This window comes from Bactrocera latifrons, unplaced genomic scaffold (genome assembly GCF_001853355.1).
Source record: "Bactrocera latifrons isolate USDA-ARS-PBARC rearing strain unplaced genomic scaffold, ASM185335v1 scaffold_47, whole genome shotgun sequence".
Classification (NCBI taxonomy): Eukaryota; Metazoa; Arthropoda; class Insecta; order Diptera; family Tephritidae; genus Bactrocera; species Bactrocera latifrons.
Window position 1 is genome coordinate 102,272 of NW_017537123.1, and position 19,092 is coordinate 121,363.

A 19,092-nucleotide genomic window follows, 5' to 3' on the forward strand; every position below is an offset into this window, starting at 1 on the left:
TTAAACAACATATTTGGTTTACATTTTACCAAATTCCATATATTAACTTAGTTTTGAATACATTTTTCCTATTTCACGTTTTCTCATTATTATTATAATACCATAAATGATAGCAGCTAGCACACCTACACTCAGTAATGCAACCGCGAAATAGTAAATAAATAAATCAAAAAGATGTAATTGACTGAAAGGTATGTTCCCACCAAAGGTTTTTAAATCTGCTCCGCCCTTATGGCGTAATACATAGTCCATCCAGTACATGCACGTTTCCACAGCACCTAACGGCCGATCACGGAAGGTAGCGGCCACCTGACGTATTGTCAACTGATATGTGCTGTCCTCTTTGATGGTCTGCAGCGCCCAATTGAGTGCCGTCTCCGTTAAGTTATTATGGTTCAGATGAATTCCAACACCGAGTTGCACTGTTAATTCCGCGTTGCGCACTTCATTTCGAAATATAGGCACAGAAATCATAGGCACATGCCGCATTATACCTTCCTGTGTACTAAGTAAATCACCGTTCATAAGAAATATATGCACATGCGGATGTGCCAATATATCTGCTTGTGGCACCGCATGTTGGACCATTATATTGGTATGTAAATTTTTCAACGCTGTGTGATCGTGACAAGTCCACACCACACGCTCTTTTCGTTTGCCCAGTGTATTTAGGAGTATTTGCATTATGTGTTTTGGTACGTCTGTACAGAGTTGTTCATTGCCAAGGTTCATGTAGATGACGCCTGCTCGCGATTCATCCAGGAAGCGACGAAGTGGCCAAGGTAATTCACGTGGTGGTCGTATGTGCATACCGCCGGCAGCTACGGTATTTAATAGCAACGGTCGAGGCCGTAACAATGGGACGTGACTGTTGAGCAACAATATTGTCAACTCAGCTTGTAACGTCCCGATGTTGAGTTCGTTCACGCCTTTAAAATTAATAGACATATTTAATTCAATACGTGAAAACATACTACATAAACGTACTTGCTCTGCAACAGGTACATATGAATTTAGATATTATTGTAATTTACCTTTAAATTGTGAAAAATGTTTTCGCATCACTGATTCTTGTGCGCCCCAATTGTCTTTAATAAATTGTTTTCGTCGTGACATACAATTACGGATGACCCCTAATCGATTCCAATAACCCACCTCTGGTTTGTAAGTTTCATAACTGATAGGTGAACAGGCGGCCGGTACCATTTGCTCTAACACACGATCCATGTAACTCTCAAAATTCGTGTTTAAAATACCAATTGTAGGCTTGTCGAAAAAATGTCCCACTGCCAGCAAAGCCTCGGTATAGAATAAATCCACTATTATCAAATCATAATCAAATTCATTGACAGGTAAATTAAGCAATTTCTTTACGGCTTCATTTGACAAGAAGTAATTAACCGCATTGGCACCCGTAGTGGCCAGAGACTGTTGTATTGTCCTTTCGGTTAGTTTGCTAGCTTTAAGGAGGCCTCCTTCTTGGCTCCCCGTTATTTCTAAAACTGAAGATAAAGTGTAATGATAATGTTATGAAGGTTGCGCAAGAATAAATCCGAGGTTATCCCCAACAAATATAAGTTGGAGTTTTTTTTTTAATTTTATAGAGTGTAATTTCTGTAAAAGTTCCGCGAAAGATTTATGGTCCTTTGCGTGTTGGCCACGGCGAATATCGCATTCGAAGGAACGATGAGCTGTATGAGATATGTATATGACGACATTGACATAGTTCAGCGAATTAAAAGACAGCGGCTATGCTGGCTAGGTCATGTTGTCCACTTTACAACGATGTCACGATGTGATTGGCAAATGGTTTGTCAGACATGAAAATATAAACGAGTTATACATGCACTGAGCGAAATCGTTATATGGGACACTGAACAAATGGGTTGTATTTTATAATAAAATTATCAATGAAACATTGTTAGCCTTCAAATAAGCGAAGAAAGCAACATGTTCAGAAATTTAATTCAGTATTTTATTGTAGAAATACTACAACAGACCGCAGAAGGAAATATACATATATAATTATATATGGGCAACATTAAATATATAATCGGGGTTAAGGAAACATTTAATAGCTTGTATGTCATCCGTTTGATATTGCGACTGATATTAGAAGTCGTAGCATCGAATTTGCGAGTGACTTAAGAACTCTCAGGTCAATTCTTGTCCTTTTTTCATGAATTGCTCTTTTGAGAAGCAATAATCAAATTGGTGTTCAACTTTGTAAATTTGCTTGCAAAGAATGCTCTAGAGATTGAGAGACTCCGAAGATCTATTATATTTAGAGAGACATATACATATGTATGTATGTCTGTGGTATTTAATTTACAAGTTTACATGTTATTTAATATATAATATATAAATTATATAAGTATCATCAGTAATCATATCACATACATTGCTTCCAAAAAGGAAATTCCGGCTCAACAATTATTTCTCGTAGCCTTTCTAAACGTTCATTTAGGCGGTGACTGCTATAAACGGTAACCTTAAATAAAAAAGCTTTTAAATGAAACGATTTAAATTAGAAGCATATTGAGCTATCTTACATTGTGTTCCCGCTTTGTTAATTCCAACATTAAACTTCGCATTACTGCGAAATGGCTTTCACTGGGGTGTGCAAATAAGCCAAGAATTTTAGCTCCGTCGACCACGGCTAGATTCCATGAAAGCGAACGCAGAATTATAATTGGCAGAAAAAACTTTTGGTATATCATTTTAATCTGAAAAAGAGAAATTAGTGCAAAATAAGATGATATCAGTTTAAGATCAAAACAAATTCAGGTTTGTGTGAATTCAGATCAGTAGTGATTAGAGTATATGTTGCCTGGAGAAATATCGTATTTTTATATATTTTTACTAAGTAATTAAGGTCGATAGGAATATGTTATACGTATTTGATAAGCAAATTATCAGTATACCTCACGGCGAACAGGTCTACATAACCAGAACCAATCCGGATTTTGATTCGGCTAAGCACTGTCAATTGGGCAGCATTCCTCAAAAAAATTTGGGTAAAGTTTTCTACAACAATAAGATCACAAGCATGTAAAATCTTTCAAAAATATGTTTAAATAACTAAATTTATCACGATGCCAATGATACAAAATAAATATTTAAGAAACATGCTTTGTACTTGATATTTAGTTTCATATAGCAATATTAAGCGGAATAAATTCCATTAGAATACTTCAAATATTGAACAAAAGATGATATAATGTATACAGAGACAAGGGAGACCATTTTATTCGGTATATAGACGCTAGCCAAGTTAGTTATAATATACAAGTAAGGAAGGGCTAAATTCGGCTGTCACCGAACATTTTATAGTCTCGCATGATAAAGTGATAGTCGAGATTTCAGGCGTGGTTGTGAACCGATTTCAGGGTGTTAAGAAAATATYATATACCGAATTTCATTGAAATCGGCAGAGTACTTCCTGAGATATGGTTTTTGGTCCATAAGTGAGTGACGCCACGCCCATTTTCAATTTTTAAAAAAAGCCTGGATGCAGCTTCCTTGTGACATTTCTTCCGTAAAATTTAGTGTTTCTGACGTTTTTTGTTAGTCGGTTAACGCACTTTTAATGATTTTCAACATAACCTTTGTATGGGAGGTGGGCGCGGTTATTATCCGATTTCTTCCATTTTTGAACTGTATATGGAAATGCCTAAAAGAAACGACTCTATATATGTAGTTTGGTTGACATAGCTATAGTATTTTTCGAGATATGTATAAAAAAGTTATTAGGGGGCGGGGCACGCCCACTTTTCCAAAAAAATTACGTCTAAATATGCCCCTCCCTAATGCGATCCTTTGTGCTAAACTTCATTTTAATATCTTTATTTATGGCTTAGTTATGACACTTTATAGGTTTTCGGTTTCCGCCATTTTGTGGGCGTGGCAGTTTGCCCATCTTCGAACTTAACCTTCTTATGGAGCCAAGAAATACGCGTACCAAGTTTCATTATGATATCTCAATTTTTACAGCTTGCACGGACGGACGGACAGACGGACGGACGGACGGAAAATTACGAGTTCGAGAATGGGTGTAATCTGATCGCTGTCACGCCCACAAATCGCCATTAACTAACTAAAAGCGCAACAAACCAATAACATAGACATTAAATTTTACCTTCGTGATGGTACTACATATAATGAGTTTCAGTGTATGACTTATATAGTATATGCATATACTACTGTGGTCAAATTGAAATTTGAAATTTTTATACTCTCGCAACAAAGTTGCTAAAGAGAGTATTATAGTTTTGTTCACATAACGGTTGTTTGTAAGTCCTAAAACTAAAAGAGTTAGAGATAGGGTTATATATACCAAAGTGATCAGGGTGACGAGTAGAGTTGAAATCCGGATGTCTGTCTGTCCGTCCGTCCGTGCAAGCTGTAACTTGAGTAAAAATTGGCTCTGAATTTATTGAGCGAAGAAGTGCGTAATGCACCATCTCATCCTGCATTGGTCATTTCGCCACATTTTCAACTTATACCATGCCGCAAGCACCTCATTCGCCTGATTTATCTTCGTGTAACTTCTGGATATTCAGCAAATTCACATGATCACTCTAAGGACACCGTTTCGACTGAATTGAGGATATAAAAGCTGAATCGAAGAAGGCTCTGATGGCCATCACGACGGAGGATTTTTCCAATAGCATAAGTGTATTGCAGCGGGATTGGATTTCTATGAAGGAAATGAAGTGGACAAAATTCACCATTCAGTTTGATCACAGCAGTACAAAATTGCTTGGATTTCGATCTCTGGTTGACGCCTTACACCTTAAGGTATTTCTCTGCTTTTTATTCTACCAAGAGTATAGAATGTGCGGTTGCACTAGAACTTAGCCCTTCCTTCTAATGTCTTGTTTCAATACATTTTTACTATTATCATAACAGTTTTACAAACCCGCAAATTATGTAAGTTTGTTATAATCAGTGTATTATACATACAATATGTATGTGTGCAATTCATACTTCTCAACGGATGTGTACAAAACTTTCACATAAATAACTATACTCTAGATACAAACATAAATGTAGTACATACATACATTCATACATGTATTGTATGTCCAAAATTATTATTCATGGATTCTCTCTGGACTTATCACCATTCGACATTTAAGACGACCTCAATAGTAACAGAGATTAAATAAAGAACACACTTTAAAAGTGATTTTTTAGCTTTTTTTAGACTATATTGACACCTATTTGACTAATATTTCTCACAAGTTTTGAACACTTAAATTAATTTTTATTTGATTGACATTTTTACTCTAGGTAATTTCTTTCAATTTTTAATTTTTTCACACTCCCAAAGCGCTTGCAACGTTTGAAAAATACTCTTTAACTAACTTTTATTTTACCCCTGTCGACCCTGTATAAAGAACTAAATAAAGAAGAATCGATCGCATCATGCTGGAGTCCAGAGCGAGTACAAACAAACTAAGTTATACATACATATGTTTATTTATATGTTAATTTTGTGGCATATGGTCATACAATCGCACTTGTTTGTGAGTAGTCTTGCCATGTTTTCATGTTTGAATGACAACAGTACGTATTCGAAATTTCGGTTAAACGAATCCAAGAGTAAATGCCTATTTAATTTAATTTAATTCAAAATTTAGAGTAACTGAATAATTATACTTGTAAAACAGTTTAGCAAAAATAAAAATCAAAAATCATGTGTTCTTTTTAGATACAATTTCAAGGGCAAAATTAAATAATACATCAGAATTGTTGCTTTCTTCCCGCCAGAATATTATCGATATTACATAGTTCTGTAAGTCCAAAATAAGGAAAATATTGCGGAACTTCTTTTAATCAATATTGGTAAAATTTATAATAATGATTTAAATGGCAACATTGGTTGTATGTATGTATGTGAAAGGCGATATGTTTAGCTGACAATGCTTTTAGACTACCCGCTCTCATTTTGTGCCGTTTATGAGGCTGTGTACGAGAATAAATTTATGTATTAAGCTTTGAATACAAAGACAGCGGCACGACACGACTGCACAACAGTGAAATTTTTTGGCTGCAAATGTCGTACACAACTTCGTAATTCCCGTACTAAAACTGTTCACTGGAACGAAATTTAAATGTTTTGTTCAAAGTGAAATTTTTTGTCGCAAAAATAAAAAAATAGGTGTAATCGTTTATAGATTTATTATTATAAACTGTTATTACAAATGAAAGTTTAGAGCTTTTTTATGCTTCCATTGGATTTCCGTTAGACTTGTTAAAGCTTTGAATAATTTTATATTATATTTCAAATCTTAATGACAGCACTGCATTATCGTCGGCAAAATTAGAAATGGTTTTAATTTAGCGACCGCGACAATTGCAAGCCTGCTCCCCTGAAGTTGCGCTGTTGTCCAAATAACTGTTCCCTTAAAAACATGTGTATTTTAATTTTTGACATATGCCGCCAGTCGCTTTTCGCCATTTATGTGTTCAATGCATGAATATTACCTCCTATACGATCAAAAGCAATTCTTTAGCGCTCATTTAGAAAAAACGTAAGGGAGCAACAAATCTCTGTACAGCCGAACTCGAGGCATATTAAATATGAGAAACGACTTCTCTTGCAGGAACGAAATCGATGAACCCATTTTTCGAGTACTTTTTCCACCAAATGAGACGTCATGAATAGCACGTTCAATATTGACATCTAAAGCTGGAAGAGAGTCTGATTTATTGCTAAAGATAAATGACTTCAAATAACTCCACAAGAAGTAGTTTAATGGTGTTAAATTACAATTTTTTGGAGGACTTTCAAATTAACAATTTCTTAAAGTAATCGGAACTCCAATATTTTCTCGTCACGATTCGGTTGTTGAATGTAATGGTTGTTCATGAATAATTTGTGGGTTTTCTTCGCACCAGAGTCGGCAGTTTTGATTATATACAGCACCACTCAGAGAATGGAGAATCGTAGATTTTTTTTTAAACATAATCGGTTTGAAGATGTTATAAGGTAAAACAGCAAATTTACGACGTTTATGGTGATCCAATGATGTGAGCTCTTGAATGAGAACAATTTTATATGGATGCAAGTCCAAATCCTTTCTCAAAACCCGTCAGTTTGTGGTTTGAGACAGTCCCAATTCTTGAGAACGTCTTGGAATCGAATAATGGCGATCTTCAGCAACACTTGCCTGAACGGCAGCAATATCTTCATTACTACGAGTGGTTCTTTGTCTTATTGACACTTGAAGAAAATGTATACTCCTACTTTTATAATTGAACAATACCGAGCACCGGCGAACAATTATTACGACCACAAAGTGGCAAAAGCGTATGAAAAGTTGAAATTGGAGAACGATTATTTTGACAATAAAATTGTAAACGTTTTTTTGTTTCCTTAGAATTTCATATTTTTAATATACATAGGATACTCCTGCAACAATAATATTTTAGTAACTTAAGTAAAGCGGGCTCACTTGGCAATATTTCCCACATTACTGCTCACTCAGCAAAATAGAATGCTTTTTTAATCCAGGTTTATGTACATACTCTTGTGAACAACACAATAGGGTAATCCCTTCCGATTTTCGGCAGTACCTATTACACGAATTAATTCAAATATTATATCTAATCTTATTATCCACTACAAATATGAAAAAATATTAAATATTAAATTTAAAAGTAAATTTAAATTAAAAGAGCTCTAAAATATATCAATCAATTAAATGTTATTCGATGTAAATATTGGGCCAAAGACAAAAAAAATTTTAAAATTAATATTTTTTCTTCAAGTATTTGGACGTAAAGGTGTTTGTTCATAGTTTTTAGTAAAATACATTGGTTCAACGCCCGGAACAATACCCCGACACCACAATTCATCCTTGACACTCATGCTATCTTTTCACTACGTTATTAATTCTTTTGTAGCGTTTAATTATTTTACCGTTTGCCTTGAGTGTTCTTAACTAAGCACTTTAAGAACCTTCTTCAAAGTACCCGAGGGCCCAAAAGAATTTAATAAAATAGCGACTGCAGGTCCACTTTAAGTTTCTTGAAATTTAAATTTCTTAGCTATTTGTTTTGTGTCCGCATATTCGGTTCCTACGGGTTCGATTTGAATATTTTATAGTCATAAGGCGGCACAGATTAAAAGCATTATTTGTGCAAAGTTTTTTATTGTCAATCCTCAATTGCTTCTTGATTTGTGTAACCAAAGTGAAATAATCAAAAGGAATATATAATTGTGTTATATGGGAAGTAGGCCTGGTTATAACACGATGTCACCCATTTTCACACTGTGACATAGGAATTTTAAAATAATGCCTATTAGTGGGCGGGGATACGCCCTGCGACCTTTGCGGCTGCCTCTGTACCAAATTACAGTTTCTTAATTTATTGAATATTGAATGATAGTCCACTGCCTGTTGGGCTTGTGGTTCGTACTAGTGGTAAACCTCCTTTTAGGTTCCAATTCTAAATTTATCTTATTTTATAAGACATTTAATTAAAAAGCGGTATTTGGAAAAACTACCACGTCATAAACGAACATTTTATACTCTTGCAATTTGCAACGCCCAAAGCCAGACAAGTACTTTCAGGTATTGACAAAACTTGAGATAAGAAATGTTGAGTAAGAATTTTGCATTTTTTTTTGACAAATTCGAGAATGAGTTACAATCATATTTGATATCAGTAGTATTAAAAAAGATACTCGCTTATTGAATATATCAGCGAAAAGTCAATCAGATAAACGGAAACCACTATATTAGATATATGGGGATTAGACCTACAGTCCAATTATACTGCGGTTTGAAATTTAAAAATTTCCACTTTAAACCAATTGCAAATACGTACATACCACCATATGGACATAAAAGTTACCCAATATTGATACAACTAGCACATTTCTGTTTAAGTTGTCACATGTATTTGCATTTACTTTTGCCGTCACGTTTCTGTGATTGCAGCATGCGAATCTCACTGGCAACAAAAACAGTGTTCGAAATGAATTTTCACACACCTTCTAATAGCTATGGGCCAGGAAATGCGTATATGCGTGTAGGCAAGGATATTGGTTTGGTGTTATGAATTATTGTAAGGAAACAAATCATTTGAGTCTTTTGAATTGCTACAAATGGGGTTTCACTCGAAATTTAAATTAAACATAAACAGCTCTTGTGTCATTGAAGTGTACAACGGGCGGCAAGATAGGGCTGAATTAATTTTAATATTTTTTATTTTTTTTTTTTTATTTTATAAAAGCTTACATAATAACACAATTATTATACAAACTAAGAAAATACGCAGCACTAGCATCATGGGCTATCGGCCGAGGTAATTTTAATATATATTCTTATATTTCCTTAAATTTCTTTTGTATTCTTCAAATCAACAGTTTTGTTTAATAGACCACATTATTAATTTGTTAAATGTAATTAATCTTGTCTACGTAATTGATCCTGGCCACATTATTATTAAGTATTGACTATTATTCAGAGAAAGTTAACTAAAACTGACAAATAAGGAAGGGCTAAGTTTGGTTGTAATCGAACATTTCATGATCTTCTAAGTTAGAACGTTTTTTCACCTGATTTTATCCATTTTAAGCACCAGAAGGAACCGTTATTAGAAAAACACGTTCTCTCAATTTTACTAATACTATAACCTACAAATTTTGCCCATATATAGGGTATGAAATCCTTCATAAAGTTAAGCGGACGTTCGAAAATCTTCTGATCCGATTCAACCCTTATTTGACAAAAAGGCATACTAATATTAGAAAAGGATTCTCTAAGAATTTATATAATATATTTCACAGATTGTCCGATATTTTCAAATGGAATTTATAGTTCTGTTATATGGGAAGTAGACGAGTTTGCTATCCGATTTCGCTCATTTTTACAGCGTAACATAAAAAGCGTAAAGTAATATTATGTACTAAATTTGGTGGAGATCGATTTAGTTAGTCCTGAGATATGGATTTTCGCCGACATATGTCCATTGTCCAATTTTGACCTCAGCTTCTATAAAGTACTCTTGTATCATCATAGGTGTTTTAAGGGATTTTAAGTTTAATTGTGGGCGTGGGAGTGGTCCGATTACATCCTTCTACGAAGACGTTTTCACTCTTTTCTTCTTTACCTTATATTTAACTCGATTATATTTAGATTGTACAAACAACCGTTAGCGAACAAAACTTTTGACTCTGTAGCAAGAGTATAAAAGTCGGCGTCGTCACACCAAAAAATAGGTTTTTCGGAGCCAAACAGAGCTCTTATATTGCTACACAACCAAAAACTTCTAAGAGTTGTTTTTGAGTTTTTTTCGTTAGCCGTTTTTTGACAGATTAACATTACCTTTAAGTCGTGTCAACTTGTCATGTTATTTTTATTCCGTATTGTTTGACATTTTATCGTAGAAATGCTTACGCTTGAACAACGTTTACAAATTGTTCAACTTCGCGCGCTTTGCTTAACTTATGGTCAACATACGTCGGAGACCCAGCATTCATTACAGGAAAATATTCGGCCGAATAGATCATGTCCAGCACGCAGTGAAGAATATGTAGCAGCTGACTGACGTAGGGCACAACTTGACGCATTTTTCGTCGAGATATTAAATTGAAAGCGTACAAAATATATCTTGTGCAAGATCTGAAGCCGCAAGAAAAGTTCCAAGAAGATCCGTCGTTTTCGAGCCATAACCATCAATGGCGACCGTTATCGCGCCATGAAAACTGACTATTTGATACCCGAAATTGATTGAAATCACATCAATAAATTGATTTATTTCACGTTTTGGGCCGGTCGATAGGCCATCAGGATCGTGTGATACACCTTAGAGTTTTTTCTGCGGAGATACACAAAGTCTTAAGTCTATGCGGATAATCGCATAGATTTAAAAGTTGGAGCAAAATACTCGAAATAGTCATCGAAAATTGAACTCAGCGAATGGACCATCTGAGACTTAGGCCCTTATTCAGCTGTTGCTAATCATACATAAATAAATCACCTAACTCTTACATCAAAAAAATATTACTGCCAAAGTACTAACGAAGCGTGACCAATATATATGCAAAATTGTAATTCTGACTTTGGGCAATAAACCAATTTGCAAAATAAGGATATAAAGACGGATATAAAGAAACACTCTTACGACTGCTGATAGTGACATTGTGGTGTACTGGCTATCTTGTGTTTGTTTGCTCTCTTGATTATATTAAATGTTGAGTCTAGGTCAGTTCATACAATACAAAAAAAACATTCTAAAAACTATTTATGTACGAGTACTCGCGGTCACATGTGCTGCCAGCCGACTTAAGCAACACGTTTTTATCCTGGGTGTTGCAACACAGCGCAGTAACAGTGTCAACAATGCGCCAATGGAAAGTTCAAATTTCTTTGAAAAAGTTCGTTAAAATGTGCCTGTTTGTCATCTTTTTTATTGAGTTTTCTTTGCTTCTGTCTTGCACATGTCGACAGTAGTGCGAAAGATGTGTATTGGAACCACATTTGTACACATGAACGTGTTCTGCTCGGCAGAACAACGCTGAGCAGCTGACTGTTGTAAGCACAGTTGGTAACTGAAGAGAATTATTCCCGCAAACATTGACTGGAAAAGTAAGAGAGTTATGTCGAAAAGAAGTAGAGTGTGAAAGCTGCAGAGAGCAATAAATGTGGAGCCATACATTAGCATCGGCCGTATTCTATCGGGTTTTGGTTACTTCATCGGACTAGTCTAGGAGGAAATGAAAAAACTTTTCATTCACAGAAATCAGTAGCCTTTTATCGTATTTGACAATTTTTTTATTGATTTGTTATTTAATGGGGCCCTCACACGAATGTTATGTTCTGTTGATGACGAAATGTTAAAAAAAATTAAACAAGTAAGGAAGGTCGAAGTTCAGGTGCAACCGAACATTCTATACTCTTGCAACTGACAGCAATCAAAGCTAGGAAAATACCTTAAAGTGCAAAACGTCAGGATCGGCATCTAAGCAGTATATATAACTCATACACAGACCGACGTATTCGAAATAGAGCTTATTAGAAAAACGAAAGTCATTAAACATTTGTACTATTTGGGAGTTGGAGGCAATATCGTCCCAAACATGTCACATCCTACTTACTAAAATGTTAACTGAGATTCATTAACATACCTCACATACCATTACCAAAAATCAGGGGCGGATCCAGAACTACAAATTTTGTACTTGCAACTTACTCAAAGTCCGTTTCTTCGCGGAGTGTATGCGCGGAATAATGTATAACTTTGAACTTCGTCCTTAGCAATGACACTTTATAGATTTTCGCTTAGTGAGCACAGCATTCCGATTAAGCCCATTTGCAATACCAACTGCATTGCGATGACGAAAAACATGTGTATATAGTAGTTTCATTAAGAACATCGCAATTTTTACCACTGTTGCAGCTTGAACGGATGGACGGACGGAAAGTCATAAAATAAAATGAATAATATTGAGCAACTCTATGAAATGACCCCGAATTTTTAAGCATTGGTTGTAAACAACAACGGGGGTGCTCATCTGATTATGGCACGTTTAGACATACATTTCCTTCCTTTTCTTGATAACTGCTTGTCAAAACATACATAAAAAGATGAGAGTTGCCAAAAATTTTGCTTCGTTTCGAATAATTTTTATGTGAATGTAGTCAAACAAATGATGTATACCGAATTTATCTGAAAGAGAGCAAGTCTGAAGCAAAGCGAAGGCAAAGTAGACGAGCTTGGTAGTTTCGGCCAAATTGAGAGAGTAAACGTTGTTTATTTTCGAGAATTTCGAATTCATGTGTTGAACACAATGCTCGCGAGAGACTGCAAACGACATCTGTCAAATATTAAAATACACACGTTCTTATGAACAGACCTATTTTGACAACTGCACGACTGCAGGTCGACAGTTGTCGTTCTCGCTAACTTCAATATATTCTTATATTTGCCAATGACTGTAGGAAGAGTCGTGATGCCAGTAATATGTAAAGTGTAAAATTACTCAAAGCTCTAACAAACCTGACGTTATTTTACAAATAAAACCATAAAATAGCCCTGTTACATCATTTGTAATAACAATTGATAATTTAAAGCAAATAAATTTACCTACTTACTTATTTTTTGTATAAAACATTTCACTTTGAACAAAATATTAAAATTTCATTGAAGTGCAAGGTATTAGTATGGCCACATCGAAATTGTGTACATGCAAAATAGACAACATCGTTGTTTTGTTCATGTAGTAGGATTCACAGCGCCATTTTCAGTTCACTGTCGTGCTGCTGCAGTCTGTCGCGAGCATTGTGTTCGGCACATCAATGAGCGTTGCGCACACGTTTGGAGAATGTACACATACTTACATACATACTGGTGTTTATATAGTCATACTACTACTTCGATATAAAAGGATGGGTGCCAAGTGATAAGCTTCAGATAAACGATAGCTTTGGGTGCGAACGGTTGTGCTCTTTCTTTATAAATTTTATTATTATCGGACTAATTAAGTCTCAGTGAAAAAAACATCTGAAATTCAACCCTTGCATCCAAAATGAGTTTCTAGTAAAAATAAATAAAAAATGGTATAAGCAAGTTAATGCAAAGGACAACAGAAAATTAATAACAATAATTGTGGATGCACTAAAAGATTTTACGCCTCATTAAGCAGTAACAAGCAATAGAACGTTACAGTTCTTATGGAAAATTTATAAAGGGACAGAAAAGTAAACAATAAATCGGTAAGCTAAACGACTTCGAGCATAAATTGCATGTTGTCGGGCTGACAGCAAAATAGAACAAAATATACGTATCCTGTATAGCTCCGTTAACGTCAATCTCGGAAATACTTATATATACATATAATGAAGTTTGTAAATAATGGGCTGGATCAAAAGTCTAAACAAATTTCTAATGCATAATATTATAGTAAAATAAAGATACATACTGCCTTTAGACAGTATGGTCCCATAGGTAGAACCTTGAACTGTATGTTTGACGCTACGTATGAGTAACTTGAATTCAGTGATTGTCATAAACAATCCGTCTCAGTTTCGAAGTTATATGTCAATATTACAGAATTGTTAAAATATTCAATTAGGCCATATTCGGTAGTGAAGGGCAAAAGTACATGCTCAGAAAAACTGTTTAAATATCTATTATTGTTATTCTTAGCCATCGAAACCACTTATCGAGTTTAGAAATTCTTGACATCCCGTCCGAAACCTTTTTAGATTATGTTATATTTTTCAATGCTCATAAAAGAATCTTTCTAATAGTAAAATACTCAATGTCTCTGTTATTAAAGCACCTAAGAAGAAGGGAGAATGGAACTATTTTATAATCACAGCATTTATAGATTATAATAGAATAAACTGCATCGCTTTTTTCTACACTAAATTAAACTTTAGTATATTGCCGTTCATAAAAGTTCAATTGATATTTGGCAAAATAATCCTAAATAATTTCTTTAAAAGAATGTCTCGTTTTACTGAGTTAAATTCACTTGTAGTATTTTTATACGCTGGCAGGCTATATTAAATGTGTCACGAGGTTTTCAGCATCCAAAAAGAAACATCGGATACCCTATAATGTAGACGATCAAACTCAACGATTAAATTCCACCCCTTGTATGGAAAATATTTAAAGGTATTTTCCCAAATTTGTCACACACAGTGGAAAGTCCTTTTATCTGCCTAAGAATAAATTTAACACAGAAAATTTCAAAGTTTTTTACTTCTTTACTTCATGTTCAATTCTAAGCAAAATGGTTAATAATACAAAAATTAAAAAAAATATTTTGCACCTTACAGAAACTTGAAAAAATTAGCTAATTTTAAGTATTAATACATAACCCTTTATTACACAAAACACTTTGTACAAGGCTTGGTATAATCTCCATTAAATTATGTACAAATTCATTTGAAATTCTAAAAGTATGCCATTCTCGCTGTACTCGCTACCAAAGCTCGTTTAGATTCGGTGAGGGAGGAGAACATCAATAAGATATTTTGTGCAGCATGTTCTTGGTCGTCATCCTGTTGAAATATGACTTCTTCTTTAAGACAATCGCTCCTCTCCTATCCATAGATTTTTTGTAAGGGTATAACATGTCACCATATGAAGCAACTCGATATCAAAACAGCCCCTCCACTATACTTTCGCTGTTTTAGTGATGGTCTCCCTGGGGGATATAGCATATATATAGTTTGCAGTCATCTGCTGTTTAATTTCGGCGATCTCTGGCGAATTTCGATCGTACCTTGACATTCTTTACGTGATTCTCAGTTTCTGTTTTTTACAGCTGCGATGTAGCTCATGCCGCAGAGCATTCTGGCATTCCGTTTACAAACAAACTTATTTATTTCCATAAATGTTGCTTGTTCCTTGTTGTATATTTTATCATGAAACGTTCGCATGCATCCGTCAAAATTTTATTGTGGTCCATGATTTGTGTTTTGGGACAATTAGTTTTTTTCTGGAAGCTTATGACCACTGATGGGCTTATTCTAAGCACTTTATATATTATTCGTGTGGAAGATCTACTTTTGTGATGACTATAATACTTCACTCAATGTGTGGAGATAGTTTTTTCATTATTTTGAAGAGCTAAGAAATTAATGCAATAATAAAAAAAGTTCTTACCAGGCAATAGCTCAATATCAGTTAAATATTTTGTTTAAGTCGTGAACAAACTTTGATAATTTTTTTTTGCAAACATAACGGGTGCATAATGGCGTATACGTGAGTGGTTTTAATTTTATTTGTTTACTTCTTAAAATTTGATATTTTTTCTGTATAATTAACCTTTTTTTATAATTGAACATAAACTATAGGGATAAAAACGGTTTTAAATTTTCTTAGCTACTTCTATACAGAAATAAATACACGAAGTGCAAACTTGTACTCATTTGTGCTTCCCATAATGGTTGAGTCACATAGAATTTTCGCTTTACTTTGCTTCAGACATTTGCTTCGATAAGTTCGATGTATGCTCGTTCACATCGCAGGGTAGGAAAATGTTGGGCAACTGTCTTCGCTTGAGATTTGCACCAAATTTGGTTGACATTGGTTGAGTATTTGTTAAAATATGGGATCTCAGCTTAATACGAGCGCTGCCACGCCCATTGTCCACTTTTTAACCTGATACAAATGCCTACTACCATATCATTTCTGCTGTTAAATTTAATGCTTCTCGCGAGTTACCGTTCTTTTAGTTTTAGGTGTTACAAGCAATAGCTAGTAGTTAACATATAATACACCATATTTCGCTAACATTTAGGTGAATCTTAAGACATGCTTTGTCTTAATTTCGAAATCACTGTTTGTAAATATAAGTTAGTTCTTCATTATTTAAGGCATATTTGATGAATACTTCAATGTGATGTTTATTTCTTTCGCAGGGTTCTTAGAAACATCTACCAGTTTTTAGTTTCTTTTTGATTTATGGATTTAAATTAAATTTAAACAGACAGAGTATACTAGACGTTGGACTTGCTTCTCAATGCCATTAAATTGGAAGTAAAATCTAAACTAGGTATGTCTATGCATGTTCGAATAAAGAAAAAACCAATTTAATTTTGCCAGCGCGCCAGGACTTTAAGGAGAGCAAATAAGTGTACGTGTAGTTATTTGTGACTACGAAGAAATTGAGAGCAGTCACAGAGGCACTCAGTGGTCGTTTCAACATCGCCGTTAACGTTATCATGCCAGGGCCGTGTCAACGCCTCCGCTTACCCTCTTTGGCGGCGGTGATGCGTACAACACGCGCTTCTACCACCGACTACACCACCATTGCAATACGCAAGGAGCAGCGACGTGTGGTCATGATGGGAGCTGCACGTGTTGGAAAGACTTGCATTATTTCACAATTTCTCTATGATAAATTTCAAGCCCGCTACAAACAAACAGTGGAGGAGTTGCATCGTGGGGAATATGAGCTGCCAGATGGCTCGGCATTAACGTTAGACATTTTAGATACATCCGGTTCGTATGAATTCCCCGCAATGCGTACTTTGTCGATATCAGCAGCGGGCGCCTTCATCTTGGTGTATGCGGTTGATGATAAGCAATCATGGTTTGAGGTGGAAAGACTAAGGAAACAGGTGGGTGAATTGTTGATTCTTTGAATATTATGATGAAATGCATGAATCATGCGATTGACATCGAAATAATAAAAAATGTATATATGTGTGGCAGTAATAGCAAAAAAAAAAAAAGCACTTATTTGCAGAATATATCCAAGATTACAATTTAAATGTTACATTCTATGTATTAAATCCTTTATCAAACGCCTAACTATTATGTACTATTAATATATAAAGTACATGCGGTTGAAATCAAATCAAGAGAAAAACTGTTATTTAAAAACGCTTGCTATTTCATCTCCTTTTCATTATACAAGAGTAGAGAAGAGAACATTATGGATACATCTATGGAGTAATCGTATTCTAAGTTATCATAAGATTGTCCATTTATTACAAAATTCACTATATTTATTACAGCGTCTTATCMAAAARATAGTTATTTTACGTTTTAATGTTTGACGATAAAGTTGGATGAAAGTACGGCGGAGCGTTAAACATATGGTCCGTTCCCTCGAGTGGTTGAAGTAAAAGAGAAAGAGTCGTCTGTGCGTGGCTGGAGTGTCTGTTTTCTACGGCGTCGTAATGGGCGACTCATTGAGTCGTCACGCCGCGTAATGGCTGGTGAGTGCCGGTCGTTGGAGAGAGATGGCAGATGGGTGCTGTTAGCAAAATCTTATGTATAAGTTTATCCTTGAAAACCATAATAAAAATAGTACATAGGGAACGGAAATTAAGAGCACAAACATACATACAATAATTTCAAGGTCAATAAAAATTAGCTATTATGTTTACATTTATTGACCTTGCTCTTCTAAATGCTGTAGCCCAAATTTGATTAACATATGCAACTATTTCTTCATTACAGATAATAGCAAAGCGTGGCCTCAAGGTGCCCATTGTCATCGTTGGTAATAAGATGGACATAAACGAAGCCGATCGGCAGGTGCAGCATGAGGTCACTGAAATGATTGTATGTGAGGATTGGAAATGCGGTTACATCGAATGTTCGGCTAAGGAGAATGTAGGCATTGTAGAGATTTTCAAAGAATTGTTGGTACAAGCGAATATTCGGTACAATCTAAGTCCTGCCGTGAGGCGACGAAGGCAATCACTACCTTCCTATAGCAGCGCAGCAGCAGGAATAACACGTACCATAAAAAATCCATCACATAAATATACATTAAAGCGTCACTCATGCACTATGACATGAAGGGTATAAACGAAGGCTAGTAAAGACAATGTGGTTGAGAACTCAATATTTGTATAAATAAGGAGCTGCTTGGACTTTTTGGATATTGGTAATGGATAGTGCAAAACAGATGTTAAACCTTTTGAAGTTTAAAAGAAATTCGCCAACAATGAAACCCTAACTTAGGCTTATAGAAATATTACACTTACACTTATAGTGTCAAAATCATTTTTCTGCCAACAGTTCTTTTAGAGCTAACGAGGACAGTGAAAACAATGCTGAAAATTATGCAATTTCGGTTAGGCATTAAAGCCATTATTCCGATTTGTTTTTGTTTTTTCTAGATATGTATCGAAGGAAAACAAAAAATTTAATGAGCTTATTCTTTTGCCTGGGAAATGGAATACATGATAATCCAAAAAACGTGTTCGCATAGCATTGGACTTCTCAACTGACATAAAACAATAAGAAAACGCCAAATTGTGTAGTTCGAGAAAAATGCAGTGATAGAAGTATTTTTGAAAGAAGTTATATTAGTTTTTTATGCCATGTACATATATTATATGTATGCAACTACATATATTTAAATAAATTATATTCGCATATGTATATATGTAAGTATGTTTTAAACGGTATTGTAGTTTACCCGATTGTAAAATTTAGTAAATATTTGTAGAATTAAAGTTTTCAAAATCCGAAATATATTTATTAATATACTTTTTGCAAAGAATTATATCAACTATAGACCAATCAAATGTAGTTTTGTATGTATCAAAATAATATATTTATACCATTGTTAGTAGAAGTTCGCTATTTAACGAATTT

The 19,092-nt window shown here is 34.7% G+C and overlaps 2 protein-coding genes across 9 annotated transcripts; one reads left to right on the forward strand and one right to left on the reverse strand.

The window, feature by feature from the left end:
* Nucleotides 1–5,444, reverse strand: LOC108973287 (UDP-glucuronosyltransferase). 8 transcript variants are annotated; one of them, XM_018940456.1, is made up of 6 exons: nucleotides 5,067–5,406; nucleotides 2,925–3,027; nucleotides 2,553–2,726; nucleotides 2,401–2,491; nucleotides 1,035–1,502; nucleotides 1–929 (listed from the first exon to the last, which is right to left on the reverse strand). In XM_018940456.1, the coding sequence occupies exons 3-6, from the start codon at nucleotides 2,718–2,720 to the stop codon at nucleotides 43–45; spliced, it is 1,614 nt and encodes a 537-aa protein (XP_018796001.1). In that variant the 5' UTR covers nucleotides 2,721–2,726; nucleotides 2,925–3,027; nucleotides 5,067–5,406; the 3' UTR covers nucleotides 1–42. The 8 variants fall into 8 exon arrangements, with proteins under 8 accessions (XP_018796001.1, XP_018796000.1, XP_018796002.1 ...); XM_018940455.1 differs by having other exon boundaries at nucleotides 5,063–5,406; XM_018940457.1 differs by lacking the exon at nucleotides 2,925–3,027 and having other exon boundaries at nucleotides 5,371–5,444.
* An 8,017-nt stretch (nucleotides 5,445–13,461) lies between these two features.
* LOC108973288 (GTP-binding protein Rhes-like) lies at nucleotides 13,462–18,808 on the forward strand. Its single transcript, XM_018940459.1, has 3 exons — nucleotides 13,462–13,733; nucleotides 16,395–17,096; nucleotides 17,944–18,808. Exons 2-3 carry the CDS (start codon nucleotides 16,698–16,700, stop codon nucleotides 18,286–18,288), a joined length of 744 nt encoding a protein of 247 aa, XP_018796004.1. The 5' UTR covers nucleotides 13,462–13,733; nucleotides 16,395–16,697; the 3' UTR covers nucleotides 18,289–18,808.
* The last annotated feature ends 284 nt before the right edge of the window (nucleotides 18,809–19,092 follow it).